The sequence below is a fragment of the Lithobates pipiens genome, unplaced genomic scaffold (genome assembly GCF_037356315.1).
Source record: "Lithobates pipiens isolate NorthernLeopardFrog02 unplaced genomic scaffold, aLitPip1_a1.2 Scaffold_3, whole genome shotgun sequence".
Taxonomy (NCBI): Eukaryota; Metazoa; Chordata; class Amphibia; order Anura; family Ranidae; genus Lithobates; species Lithobates pipiens.
Genome location: NW_027507790.1, coordinates 178164229 through 178179742, shown reverse-complemented (window position 1 = coordinate 178179742; position 15514 = coordinate 178164229). Strand labels below are relative to the sequence as shown.

Genomic DNA, 15514 nt, shown 5'->3' with positions numbered 1-15514 from the left:
GTGGATTCTGAGAGGAGTTTTTCAGCTCTAAAAACGCTATAATGTCCAAAAACGCTGAAAAACATTGAAAAACTTACTGTAAAGCTACTGGCATTTTTATAACATTATTGCAATGTCCAGTGTGCATGAGGCCATACTATGCCGTGAAGACCCACCATCATTAATCACCTTCTGTGGCTGCTCATACTACTTGTCAACAAGTTGTAAGATTTCCTTTCACTTAAATAAATGGAGTACACATAGTATTCACAGACAGGTCCAGTGTAAGCAGCAATAGGAAGAAAACCGATACTTATGTAATATGTGGTGAGGAGGAGGCTCTCTCCCACATAAAAAAAAAAAAAAAGTTATCAAAATTTGCTCAGGAGTGTTAAAAAGATTTCTTCAGAGAGATGCTTTAGGCTCCATGCACACTGGGGGCATACAAAATACTGCCCACACAGGCTTTTGCCGTTTTTTTTCCTTCAGTCGTTAAGCATCTCTATGTTAGTCTATTTGTCCATGCACATTAGGGAGTTTACAGGCATATTTGCAGAGAAGCATTTTCAAGCAGAAAAAAAAAAATTCATCAGAATCACGTTTTTGAGAGGAGCTTCCAGGCAGAAAAAACACTTGACATGCATAAATGTGGCGTTTAGGAATGTTCAGCATTTTCAAGTGTACAATTGATTAAAGTGAAAAATTAGTAGAGGGAAACGTTTTGGAAAAGAAGAAAAAACATTCATAAAAGCAAATTAACTCTTTCAAACTTTTGTGCAATATGAGCCACTATGAGCATTTTTAGGCCTCATGCACACGAGACGCAGTTAAACGCGCGTTCAGATGCAGTTGGACAGTTTTTTCAACTGCACCTGAACTCATTCAATGTTATCCTATGTGTCCATGCACACAGTCTCGTTTTTTTGCGTTTATATGCAGTTGCGTTTAATCACGTTTTTCCAGAAGCAAAAAAATGCGTTCAGAGACAAAAATTTCTGCGTTTCAGACGCAAAACGGGGCTAAACGCGGCTAAACGCGGCTGAACGCGGCAACCGCGTTTAGCCGCGTTTGCGTTTATATGCGTTTTTAAAGGTGACCTTTTTTTTTACATTAAAAATCTCAAAAATGATTGCAAATGATGAAAAACCATTAGAAAAATATTTTAAACAATTGCAATTGCAAGTGGACAATCCACAACTTGTGGCAAGTGACGTGGCAAGTGGACAATCCACAACTTGTGGCAAGTGACATGGCAGGTGGCAAGTGATGTGGCAAGTGGACAATCCACAACTTGTGGCAAGTGACGTGGCAGGTGAAGTGGCAAGTGACGTGGAAAGTGGACAATAGACAACTTGTGGCAGGTGACGTGGCAAGTGACCTGGCAGGTGACGCGGCAAGTGACTTGGCAGGTGACGTGGCAAGTGGAAAATCAACAACTTGTGGCAGGTGACTGGCATGTGACGTGGCAAGTGGACAATCCATAACTTGTGGCAGGTGACGTGGCAAGTGACGTGGCAAGTGGACAATCCACTTGTGGCAGGTGACGTGGCAGGGGACGTGGCAAGGGACGTGGCAAGTGGACGATCCACAACTTGTGGCAGGTGATGTGGCTGGTGACGTGGCAAGTGGACAATCCACATCTTGTGTCAGGTGACGTGGCAGGTGACGTGGAAAGTGGTGTGGCAAGTGGACAATCCACAACTTGTGGCAGGTGATGTGGCTGGTGACGTGGTAAGTGGACAATCCACAACTTGTGGCAGATGGCATGGCAGGTGACGTGGAAAGTGGACAATCCACATCTTGTGGCAAGTGACGTGGCAAGTGGACAATCCACAACTTGTGGCAGGTTATGTGGCAAGTGATGTGGCAGGTGATGTGACAAGTGGACAATCCACATCTTGTGGCAAGTGACGTGGCAGGTGATGTGGCAAGTGGACAATCCACAACTTGTGGCAGGTGACGTGGCAGGTGATGTGGCAAGTGACGTGGCAGCTGACGTGGCAAGTGGACAATCCAAAACTTGTGGCAGGTGACGTGGCAAGTGACGTGGCAGGTGACGTGGCAAGTGATGTGGCAAGTGGACAATCCACAGCTTGTGGCAAGTGACGTGGCAAGTGGACAATCCACAACTTGTGGCAGGTGATGTGGCAGGTGACGTGGCAAGTGAACAATCCACAACTTGTGGCAGGTGACGTGGCAAGTGACGTGACAGGTGAAGTGGCAAGTGACGCGGCAAGTAGACAATCCACAACTTGTGGCAGGTGATGTGGCAAGTGACGTGGCAGGTGATGTGGCAAGTCACGTGGCAAGTGGACAATCCACAACTTGTGGCAGGTGATGTGGCTGGTGACGTGTCAAGTGGACAATCCACAGCTTGTGGCAGGTGGCATGGCAGATGACGTGGAAAGTGGACAATCCACATCTCGTGGCAAGTGACGTGGCAGCTGACGTGGCAAGTGACATGGCAAGTGGACAATCCAAAACTTGTGGCAGGTGACGTGGCAAGTGACGTGGCAGGTGACGTGGCAAGTGACGTGGCAAGTGGACAATCCACAACTTGTGGCAGGTGACGTGGCAGGTGACGTGGCAAGTGAACAATCCACAACTTGTGGCAGGTGATGTGGCAAGTGACGTGGCAGGTGATGTGGCAAGTGACGCGGCAAGTAGACAATCCACAACTTGTGGCAGGTGATGTGGCTGGTGACGTGGCAAGTGGACAATCCACAGCTTGTGGCAGGTGGCATGGCAGATGACGTGGAAAGTGGACAATCCACATCTCGTGGCAGGTGATGTGGCAAGTGACGTGGCAAGTGGACAATCCACAATTTGTGGCAGGTGACGTGGCAGGTGATGTGGCAAGTGGACAATCCCCAACTTGTGGCAAGTGACGTGGCAAGTGGACAATCCACAACTTGTGGCAGGTGCCGTGGCAAGTGACACGGCAAATGCAAGTGTACAACTGCTCTCTATGCTGCTGCTGCTCACTCTGATCAAAATAGCAGAAATAGTTAAAAAAAATGCTTTGAGAGCTTGGGGAGGGTCTACATGATGTTATCTTTATAAACGCGTCTAAACGCAAACGCGTCTAAACGCGTCTAAACGCGTCTAAACGCGACATGCAAACGCGGCAAAACGCGCGTTTCTAAACGCGCGTTTCAGCTTTTTTTTGACAGAGGTTTCATCTGCGTCTCGTGTGCATGAGGCCTAAGGCTGCTTTTTCTGCCAGAGGTTCTGGCATTTTTTCACCTAATGTGAATGGACCCTAGAGATATTTTAGATGTGCCTGGAGAATCAGACACAAAGGCCAGAGAGCAGACCAGCAGAAGCTGTGGGATTCCTCTTACACAGCTGGTTGCCTTTCTGGCTAAATACTATAATGGTTGTGGATATTGTTATAGTCCAAACTCACTCTAGCCAATAAAATTAAACTGTCACAGCATACCCTTTCATTTTATAGCATCAGCATAGTAATAACAATACAATGATTTTTGACATTCCAGTAGAAGCTTACTTAAAAATCTCTGTTCATGTTGTAAGTTCTGCCTGTTTGATAGCCATCTCTTTATTCAACTTCTTGGAGTTCCTGCATGTTTTGCAGCTTATCCTCTGCTCATTTCCTTTGGTTACGTTCAATTTCTAAGGACTACATATCCCACAGTACCCTGCTTGGGTACTGTGAGAGTAACTGCGATGATGTGGAGTGTTTCCAGTTCATGTGTACTGTGGCTCTTGAAACTCCCCCTCTCAGCACTTTTGTAGTTTGTCCATTGACATGGAAATTCAGTAATTCCTAAACAGTCGGGTTAGGCTACTTTCACACTGATCCATACCAAAAACCAAAACGCAGTAAAAATGCATATGTGGTGCGTTCTTGATGCGGTTTTGCCATGTTTTCAATGGGGAGGTGCATTTTTGGTGCAGTTTTTTTATGCTCCAAAAATGTTACACCACAACAGAAGCACGCTGCCCTAGTGTGAACACATACATAGAATTTAAAGGAAAGAATTTTTTGAGCTTAAGCTTTTCTGGCACTTTTTTAAATGCAAAAGCGCTTCAAAAATGGCTCCCAGCCTTGTACTGCTGTTTTATATGAGATCACTACACTAGCAATCAAAATATGCCTCCGTTTTTTAAACAAGTGCAAACACCACAGAGTGATGGGACCTGTGCCTCTCTGTGGATTTGAAAAAAAAATGACGGTAAGTACACAAATTTATTTTTTTATAGTCCATTGAAAGACACAAGAATTAAGGAATTCTTAAACAGGACATTCAAGAGCAGTGCAGCCGAGGAGTGGGCAACAGCCACTGAGAGGTCTAACAGATGTGGAGACCATTCTACAAAGAGTATCTGAAGAAATCAAGGCATAAAACAAGGTTAGCTGAAGAAAAGGCCGAGCAAAATAGGGAAAAGCCACAACTAAGAGGAAATGCTCCCTGAAGAAGTGATGGGCTTCAACTAATAAAAGTGGAAGACCAACCAGCTACCAAAAACAGGTAGAACAAAAACATACAAAAACAAAACAGCTTACGTCATCAACAAGAAGGAAAGTTTTCTGGGCCAAGTCCCAGAAAAAACACCCCTAGATGAGATTGAACAGATATACCATGTCAAACCGAGAGACCCTTAGGTCAACTATAGAAAAAGACTTTCGCCTAGGAAAGGAAGTTTGGACAGACATAGTCTGTTCAAAGGACCAGTAAGCCAACAGCAGGAAGCCTAATCCTAACAATCCTAACACTTGACTTCAGGAAAAATGAGGTCCAGAATAATGAATGATGTTATCCAATTAGACAATAAATCTCAAATTACAAAATACAGGACTAGACTACGAATAGATTTCACCAGTAATTGTGCACAAATCAACAAAAAGTCCAAAGTAGACATGGCAGTCCTTGTGGACATTGGGGAGAACTCAGCCTCAACCACATAACAATAGGGATTCCAGGTTAACAGATAACAGGTGTTGGTTCCTTCTGGGCATACCGACTAAATGCTCTTAAAACCAGTAGGCATTTGGGCTGAAGTCACCTGTTGTAGTTGGAGTGTACCCTTTGAGAAGATATGCTACACTGCGCAGAAGGAAAAAAAAAAAAAAACTAGGCAAAAGAGAGGCAAAGTCTTGAACATTCACAAACCTGTGCAGCTGGTGCAGATGAGGGTGTAGACTGCTACAGGTAACAAAGTCACTATAGGAGGGCAGTGGAATGAGAATGGAGACCGGACGATCTATCTGGTGCTTTACAAGCAGAAGCAGCAGCAGCAGCGGTATGGTGCTGGCTTTAGGCTGAAAGGCGGGATAATGAGTGTAGAGAGCACACAAACACAACAACACTCCACCTAAATGATGGTATAAGCACACGGTCCATTAGTCTAAACCCTTAATCTATTACCCACTGGGCACATAAACTCCCTTCCTAACCAGACCAATTTTCAGCTTTCGGTGCTCTCATACCTTGAATGACAATTACTCAGTCATGCAGCACTGTACCCATATGAAATGTTTGTCTTTTTTTTTTTCACACAAATAGAGCTTTCTTTTGGTGGTATATAATCACCGCTAGGTTTTTAATTTTTTGCACTATAAATCAAAAAAGAAATTCGGTAAAAAAAAAAATTATTTGTTTCTGTTAAAATTTGTTGCAGAGTATTAGCAGAGTATTGCACGGTATGGCAGAGTACTGGCATAGTATGGGCATAGTATGGGCACTGAGCTGTGAGCTGGATCTGTATTGCCCACAGCGCTGCAAGCGATCTCTTCCACTCTCACTGTACCAATCGGTACAGAGAGGGGAGGGGGGAACCGGCGTCATGTCATGGTTTGTTTACAAGTGATGCTCCATCATTTGACGGAGCGATCACATGGTAAATGGCTGCTATCAGCGGCCATTTACCGTGATCCATGATGCGCTGGGTCTGGGGTCACGGATGTTTCCAGGTGCGTGCCCCAGGGGGCATGCGGGAGCGCGATTCTGTGAGGATGTCCCACGGACATCCACCCAGAATAAGCCGACCGCGCTGTAGCCATCTTTCGTCTATGGCCCGGTCGGCATGTGGTTAAGCTGGCTATACGGTTTGAAACGGCCAAGATTCAAACCGTGCATGTTGTCACGGTCCCTACCATGTCTTTTATACGGCCAGGCGTGGTCGCGCCCCAAGTAGCTCTGGGTGGTATTGAACTAATGTTTGTTCTTGCTCCTGTTTCTTTACCCCTGAGCCACAGTTCTATTCTGCCTGCTTTCCAGCCATGCCTAGTTTTGCATAAAGTACTGTGGGCAATTCTGTTTGTACCTATTACGCTTGGATCAGCTGTGGCAGGTTACCTAATTAGCTGGGTATAAAGCACTGCTTCACTCTAAGGGCTTGGTCAGTTCACAAAGCCTAGACACTCCTAAGGTCACACACACACACCTTCCCTGGGAGACGTGGAACCCATGGAGATTGGGGCCATCCGGCCCAAGTATCACAAGGTGAAAGAGAGTGGAGGAGAGACTGTGGTCTTTGTTTTTACTGTGGAGGGAGAGGGCATCTGATCTCTCTCTGTCCAATTCGCCCACCTCGGCCAAAGGTTCTCCAAGTGGGTACTTCTAGGATCCTTCCTGCTGCCCCTGAATCTCTGCCTGCTATCCAGCTTGAAGTTCCTGTGCCTGTATCCCCAATTGCAGTTCCGGTGCCTGTGTCCCTAGTTGAAGTTCCTGTGTCCCCAGTTGAAGTTCCTGTACCGGTGTTCCAGCTTGAAGTTCCTGTGCCCCCAATTGCAGTTCCGGTGCCTGTGTCCCCAGTTGAAGTTCCTGTGCCGGTGTCCCCGCTTGAAGTTCCTGTGCCGGTGTCCCCGCTTGAAGTTCCTGTGCCGGTGTCCCCACTACCACCTGAGTGCACGTATGCCTCAAATGGCACCATAGTCTGTAAGCAGGACCTGAAGACTTTCAAAAGAGCCTTGCGAGAGACAAAAGTCTCCCCAGCTGGAACTTCTAAAATAAAGAAAGCCCAAAGGAAATAGACTGTTCCATCCTCTGAGGGCATCCCTAAGGGGAGGGAACTGTCACGACCCCTACCGTGTCTTTTAGACGGCCAGGCATGGTCGTGCCCCAAGTGGCTCTGGGTGGTATTGAACTAATGACTGTTTGTTCTTGCTCCTGTTTCTTTACCCCTGAGCCACACCTCAGTTCTATTCTGCCTGCTTTCCAGCCATGCCTAGCTTTGCATAAAGTACTGTGGGCAATTCTGTTTGTACCTGTTACTCTTGGATCAGCTGTGGTAGGTTACCTAATTTGCTGGGTATAAAGCACTGCTTCACTCTAAAGGCTTGGTCAGTTCATTGTCTCTTGTCACCAAAGGTACCTGTGTTCAAAGTTACAGTGTTCCAAGACTGACCCCGGCTTCTGACCCTGGCTTGTATTTAGTTTATGCTGACTTCTGGAATCAGCGGCTTTACTTCGATGATCCCTTGGCTTTTCCTGTCAAGCCCCCATGCACAGATTCACAGCCCAGGTAGCTTATCTCTTTGTTACCGTGGACTGTGTGTATTTGCAAGGGTGAGCAAACATCTCTGCACCATGGACTCCAACCTAGGTAAGCCCTCACACATGGGCAAGCTGATTGATCGATGAACTTGGGTACAACCAGCCTGTCGGAATTTTCATGCGATTATTGACATCAGGTATATGGCAATAAGCACTATATGTTTTCCCGGCTCCACAGGAGGAATTGTCGGAAAGAAAATCACACCATCTATGGCCGGCTTTACTGCTGTGAAACCAGCGTTGGCTGTAATTTTTAAAAAGTGCACAACTGTACAACAATAAGTTAGCTACTGGTGCTTCTGCCTTACCAGCCTTACTCACAAAGTGAGTCTTCAGAGACAGTCACACTGGAGGCTGTTCCATGGCTCTGGAGCAGAAGAGGGAGAAGCAGCACAATAAGCCAAAAAGGTGTGCTGCAGTGCAAAAAGTATGCTTTCACTGTCCCAAAATAGGTTTGGGGTGAGCAGAAGACTTGCAGTAAGTTAATAAATTAGGTACCCTCCACTGCCAGAACATGCTGCATGATTTGGCAGGGCTGTGAAAACCTCATGACTAGATGGTAAGAAATCAGTGGGAGCACTAAGCGTGTCCCTTGCCACTGTCACCTGCCACGTCGCCTACCTTCAGATGCAGCTTTTCTCTTGCCACGTTGCCTGCCACCAGATATGTATTGTCACTTGCCACGTTGCCTGCCTTCAGATGCAGCTTGTCTCTTGCCTCAATGCCTGCCACCAGATGTGGATTGTTACTTGCCACCAGATGCAGATTGTTACTTGCCACCAGATGCAGACCGTCACTTGCCGCCAGATGCAGACCGTCACTTGCCGCCAGATGCAGACCGTCACTTGCCGCCAGATGCAGACCGTCACTTGCCGCCAGATGCAGACCGTCACTTGCCGCCAGATGCAGACCGTCACTTGCCGCCAGATGCAGACCGTCACTTGCCGCCAGATGCAGACCGTCACTTGCCGCCAGATGCAGACCGTCACTTGCCGCCAGATGCAGACCGTCACTTGCCGCCAGACGCAGACCGTCACTTGCCACCAGACGCAGACCGTCACTTGCCACCAGACGCAGACCGTCACTTGCCATGTCACCTGCCGTCAGATGCAGATTGTCACTTGCCATGTTGCCTGCCACTAGATATGACTTGTCACTTGCCAAGTCGACTACCACTAGATGCAGTGTCACTTGCCACCTCACCTGCCTTCAGATGCAGCTCGTCATCTGGCACACTGCCTGCCACCAGATGTGGATTGTCACTTGCCACGTCACCAGCCACCAGATGCAGATTATCACTTGCCATGTTGTCTGCCAGTGCCACCAGATGTGGATTGTCACTGCATTGGTGGCAACACTGGTCTATTTACCACAGAGGCTAAGCCTCTGTGAAGTCGTCAGTTCTGAGTGAGGATAGGAGAGTGCTGATGCGGGGTGGGCGGTGAGAGATGATGTAATCTCTCTGCTCCCCGCTGCACCTCTGACATTAAAGAGGCCCGGCTGTGAGGGCAGAAGAGTGGTGATGCGGGTTGGGGCTGGAGAGAGATGGTGTGATCTCTGCTTGCCCGCTTCTCTCAACCGCCCACCCGCTTCTCTCATTCACCCAGCTCTCTCATCTGCCCGCCCACTCACCTGGCTCTCTCATGCCATCTGCCCCGCACCTCGGCTGCAGAGATCCAAGACAGCATGACAGCTGGTGCAGAGTGCTGGAATGCTTTGCTCCCCAGCACCTGGCATTGCAAATTATGCCAGACTATTGGGTGGAGTGATCTCTTCGACCCTTCAAAGTGTTCCTATTAAAAACTCCAGCGCCAGCAACTCCAAGAACAGCAGAGTTTGGGCAGAAAAACATTCTTGACGCTTGCAAAAGCAGCCTGGTAAGGTTAGGTGTGTTTAGCACGTGAGCATTAATGCATTTAAATGGCCAAAATACATTTTTATTGATAAATTATTATTCTGAATTAACATCCATGCACTTGACGCCTATAAACATAAGCCTAAATGCTTGTAAAAACATTGGACACTTTTGCAAGTGCCAGGTGTTTTTTCTGCAAAAACGTTGCTGCCGGGAGGCAGGCCTAGGAGGGAAAATGTCCTGTATGCATGAAGCTTTGGGAAGGGGGACCACTTTAATTACTTTCAAATGTGGGCAACACACTGTATTGAAATATTTTTAGAAGTGGGGTTAAATCTTATAAACAGTAACAACTTCCACTAAGAATGGTCATTAAACCCCACACGAAGGAGCCTTAATCATGCACCAAATAATACCACAAAGTATTATAGCTGCAAAAAGTAATAAACTGATCAGAATGTAATTTAGAAGCTGACAGTTAATTTACTTAGAATGTGTTCCTGCACAATTCATTAACTCCGTGGTAAAATGGATCAACTGCAGCTGGGAAAGTAAACAGCACAAAGAAAAGCAGCTGTTACCAGGTAACAAACCCTCACAAAGCCTTCATTCACCATTGGCTAACACAAACAAAAACCGTGAAACTGCTGACGTCATAACAAAAATACACAACTATTGTCTTCAGCCTGGGCCTCATGGGCAGATTTTAGGCAAGCCCAATGTCCAGTTTGTTTTTCTTGCAAGATCTCAAGCGATAGGATATCACACATACTTTAAAAAGCACTGCAGGGTGACTTGGAATACAGAAACATCCGGGGTAGACGCAGGCATATTATTGGAACCAATTAGGGTCGTGCAAAGATTATGGACTTTTACAAAACTGACAAACGTAACCTACCTATCAGTTCTAGTTTATTTACAGCAGTCGTTGGCAAAAATAACTTAGTTTGCTTGTTCAGAGTTGCAGATCCACCTACGTTCATATTAGCTTCACAAAGACAATAGATTATATTTAGAAATCTAACATTAACATTTATAGAAATGTTTGATTGGTCTTTAGTACTTTTTTATGCAGTATTTCAGAGTCATTGAGCGCAACGAATGAGCCTGCAATGTGTGGTGTCAATGATCCTAACCATAAAGACTCAAAAATCGAAGAAGCTGATGCAATTTTAAAGGGATAGTTCACCTTTACCATGAAACTGCATATGCAGATAAGAGGCATCTGTAGATAAAAACAATCTGTGAAGCTCTGACTAAAATTTAATAAAGCCCTTGCTATAGGTGTGGGTCATTTACATACCTTATGAAGCCTGACTGGAACATTCCCAGAGTCCCAGGGCGTTGCTAAGTACTCCCAGGATGTTGCTAAGTGAGGCCTAGTCATCACTGCTCACCTCCTCCATCACAGGAGTGATCACTCAAATGCTGAACTCAGTTCTACTGCATCAGGGGAAAGAAAGAGTATGTGAGGGGGGTGAGGGGGGTTTGAACCAGAGAAAGAGCTCACTCCGGAGGTGAGCAGTGATGACTAGGTCTCACTTAGCAATGTCCTGGGAGTATTCCAGGTCAGGCTTTGGGAGGTATGTAAATGGCCTACACCTGTAGCAAGGGTATTATTCATATTTAGTCAGAGCTGCACAGTTTGTTTTAATCTACCAACACCCCTTACCTGCATAGGCAGGTTTTGTTGTAAAGATGAACTATCTTTTTAAGTTAAACAGGCTACCTGGGAATTGACTAGTCCAAACATACAGTGTAGATTAAGCTAAAAAACTTGTATAATTGATCAATTACATCCTTCATATTTACAATTCACAATGGCTAAAAACAACTGTTTTGCTTACAAGTCATTCATACCTGCACTGGCAGTCAAAGAGGTTTTCTGTTCAATTCGAAATCTCATTTCTTTCACAGCTTCTTCTGCTGATGTCCCAAAGACAACTGCATTTTCCGTAGGCTCTTCTATGTCTGCTGGATCTGGCAAAGACTGAGGTGGGGTTTGTTCATTCAGGAATGAAGGACTGTCTTCAAATAGCACTGGGGATGTGCATTGGTCCTGTTCTGGTTCACAAGTTCCAGTAGATGTCGCAACACCTATCACCAAAATATACAAATTAAAACTGCTGGTGTAAAGACTACAGACCAGAAATTTGGACCAATGTAAAATGTTCACCCTGGCAACAGAAAAAGCCTGGCAGTTCTGTCATTAAAAATGGGGCAATGAAAGCTCAACCCCTCACTGTGTCAACAGACTCCCCCTGCCCAGTACCCTGTGATTACCACAGATTGCTACACAGTGGCACGTACTGTGAACGCGAAGTACCCCTGGAGGGGTAGGGCGCTCTGGTGAGTGCATTGGTAATAGGAGCACGGATAAGAATCACAGTACCACGCACCACCCATTTGAGAAAAACATTTCCTTGGAAATAATGGTCTAATCATGGGACAATTTTAGAGCACCAAGTCACTTTGAATTAACCACTTAACCGCCCATAGCCGATTAACGGCTTCAGGGTGGTTGTTTAACTCTGAGAGGCCATTAATTAACGGCCTCCCAGAATTCTGCTCTCGAGAGCATCCGTGACCTGGACCCGGCGCATCACGGATCACTCTGTCAAATGACGGAGTGATCACTTGTAAACAAACCGGTGTCATGTTATGACGCCGGTTCCTCCCTCCCCCTCTCTGTACCGATCGGTACAGCGGAGGGGAAAGCGATCGATGTCAGCAGCGCTGTGGGCTGAATCTGCAGTGCCCACATCGCTGCTCACCGAATTTAACCCCTCCATACCCTGGCAATACTCTGCAATACCAGCTAAAACTCTGCAATGCCCCCCAATACTTTCCAATACCAGCCAATACTCTCCAATACCAGCCAATACTCTCCAATACCAGCCAATACTCTCCAATACCAGCCAATACTCTCCAATACCAGCCAATACCCGCCAATACTCTCCAATACCCCGCCAATACTCTCCAATACCCTGCCATAAATTGCCATACATAGCCATACTTGGAGATACCCTGCAATACCCAGCCATACTCGGAGGTACCCAGCCATACTCGGAGATACCCAGCTATACTCGGAGATACCCAGCTATACTCGGTGATACCCAGCTATACTCGGTGATACCCTGCAATACCCAGCCATAGACACCCCCCCCCCCCTCGCCCCCCTCCGGTGCTTTTAACAACTCGCCAATACGATCAAAGCCAGAATCTTTTTTTTTTTTTATTTCAGGCTTCCCAGCCTAGAGGTGAGATGTGGGGTCTTATTGACCCCCAGATCTCACTGTAAAGAGGACCTGTCATCCCATATTCCTATTACAAGGGATGTTTACATTCCTTGTAATAGGAATAAAAGTGATCAAAAATTAATTTTTGGGGAAAAAAAATGTCAAACTAAAATAAATAAAGTAAAATGAACAATAAAAAAAAAAAAAAAATTTAAAGCGCCCCTGTCCCCATGTGCTCGCATGCAGAAGCGAATGCATACGTAAGCCCCGCCCACATATGAAAATGGTGTTCAAACCACACATGTGAGGTATCACCGTGAACGCTACAGTGAGAGCAATAATTCTAGCCCATGTAACCAGTAAAACAAATTTAAAGCATAGCCTATGGGGATTTTTAAGTAGTGACGTTTGGCGCCATTCCACGGGCATGTGCAATTTTGAAGAGTGACATGTTAGGTATCTATTTACACAGCATAACTTCATCTTTCACTTTATGCAAAAATTGGGCTAACTTTACTGTTTTTTTTTTTTAAGCACAAAACTGTTTTTTTCCCCAAAAAAACGAGTTAGAAAAAGTGCTGCGCAAATACCGTGTGAGATAAAAATTTGCAAAGACCACCATTGTATTCTCTAGGGTCTATGTAATTTTCTAGCAAATAAATGATGATTTTTAGATAGAAATGTCAGAATTGTCCTGGGTACTCCAGAGACCTGTGCCGGCCTGATCAGGTCTTATAAAAGACGATTATTAGCTGTAATTGCAAACAAGGGTTATTCCACAAAATATTAAACCTAGGGGTTGAATAATAATTGACCCACACTTTTATGTTTAAAATTTATTAAAATTTAACTGAGCAACATAACTTTTTGGTTTGTAAGATTTATGCATCTGTTAATAAATCCTGCTCTTGTTTAAAGTTTGAAGGCTCTAACTTATTTGCATCTTATCAAACCTGCTAAATCTGCAGGGGGTTGAATACTACTTGTAGTCACTGTACCTATTCATTGTTTATACATATATGTTTATATTGCACAAACAAAAGTACTTTGATTAATAATTTGGTGTTGCAATTATATTTTTTCATTTTTATCTAGCATCTTTTGCTTGATGTGTATTGGAGATAATAGAATTTTCAAGAGCACAAGTCACTTTTTTTGGCACGTTTTTTTCATTTTATTAGAGCATGTTCTATAATTGTATTATTTTTTTCATTTTTATCTCACTATTCTGCCTCAAAAAACCCCAAAGGGTCTAACACAGGTTAATTTTATAAATGCTCTATAATATGACTTTAAATCAATCCCACTATTAGACCAGTATGTTAACCATGTCAGTATCAGGCCCAATTGATTAAGGAAAACTAAGAGGGCAACAAAAAAACTCACAAATAGCAGTCAAATATAGGCTGAGGATCAAACACGTAGGAGTATTTAGTCCAGAGAGTATCCATAGGGTAGGGCACTTATCCCTAGCCCCACCAGGGTTGTTTGATTGGACCCATTTAACCAACTTCCGGGCTTTTTCACACATAAGGTTATAACCTGCAGAGGGTATAACAGTATTATAGGAACAGCACCACACCTACTGCCATATTCTTTCTCATTATTTATACTTCACCATTCGGTGTTAGTAAAAAGTAGGGTCAGCGTTTCGGTTGAATATTTCAAAACGCAAGAAATTTTTCTGTACAGTACCAGTCCCACTGCGCTGATCAAACCACATTTTTTTATATACCTCTTGAGGATTGACCACGAGTTCTCAATAGGATTAAGGTCTGGGGAGTTTCCTGGCCTTAGACTCAAAATGTTGATGTTTTGTTTGCTTAGCCACTTAGTTATCACTTTTGTCTTATGGCAAAGCGCTCCATCATGCTGTAAAAGGCATTGTGCGTCATCAAACTGTTCCTGGATGGTTGGGAGAAGTTGCTCTCAATATTTTTGTGCCATTCTTTATTTAAGGCTGTGTTCTTAGGCAAAACTGTGAGTGAGCCCACTCCCCTGGCTGAGAAGCAACACCACAGATGAACGCTCTCAGGATGCTTTACTGTTGGCATGACACAGGAGTGATGGTAACGCTCACCTTTTCTTCTCCAGCAAAGGTTTTTTCCGGATGCTCCAAACAATCGCAAAGGGAATGCATCGGAGAAAATTACTTTACCTCAGTCCTCGGCAGTCATATCCCTGTACTTTCTGCAGAATATCAGTTTATTCCTGATGTTTTTCCTGGAGAGAACTGGCTTCTTTGTTGCCCTTCTTGACACCAGGCCATCCTCCAAAAGCAGAGGCATAACAAGAACCTTCAGGGCCCCCAGGGCAAGAAACCATGAAGGGCCCACACCAGGGGCATTGCTGGGTCTACAAAATATCTTGGGCTAGAGCCCAAAGCAGCAAAGTAAAGAAAGGCATACACATATATATAATATACATGTGTGTGTATATATATATATATATATATATATATATATATATATATATATAAATAAAATTACATCAGGGTTTTTTTGGGATTACGGTAAGTTAATTTTCTTGGCAAAGAGAGACTTTGCAATTAAGTGCAAATCTGATCACTCTTCATAACATTCTGGAGCAAATGCAAATTCCCATCAGGGAGCAGGCTTTGTGAAAAATAATATTAGTGTCATTCTCAAAACTTTTGGCCATGGCTGTATGTGTTCTGGTCAGGTGTCCACAAAAAAATGTAAGCAAATATAGAGGTATCAAGTCAAGAAGATGCATTTGTAATTTATAGGTCTGGTTCAACAAAATTACAGACTAATGTGTTTAAGGATGACAGGTATGAGCATGAGACAAGGGGATTGTCATGTCTCAAGAATTCAAGAGCTATGTCCAAAACTGAAGTCTGATTGGGCTTCTTTTATTTGTACTGTATGTAGTAAGACATTTCAAACAAAATCTTC

At 44.6% G+C, this 15514-nt stretch overlaps 1 protein-coding gene across 4 annotated transcripts in view; it reads right to left on the bottom strand.

The window, feature by feature from the left end:
* Positions 1-15514, bottom strand: part of POLK (DNA polymerase kappa) — a 192157-nt gene that overhangs the window by 70504 nt on the left and 106139 nt on the right. For all 4 annotated transcript variants that reach the window (XM_077462548.1, XM_077462550.1, XM_077462549.1 and 1 more), the window contains one exon: positions 11218-11454. In XM_077462548.1, coding sequence (XP_077318674.1) covers positions 11218-11454 — 237 coding nt within the window. The remainder of the gene's footprint in view (positions 1-11217; positions 11455-15514) is intronic.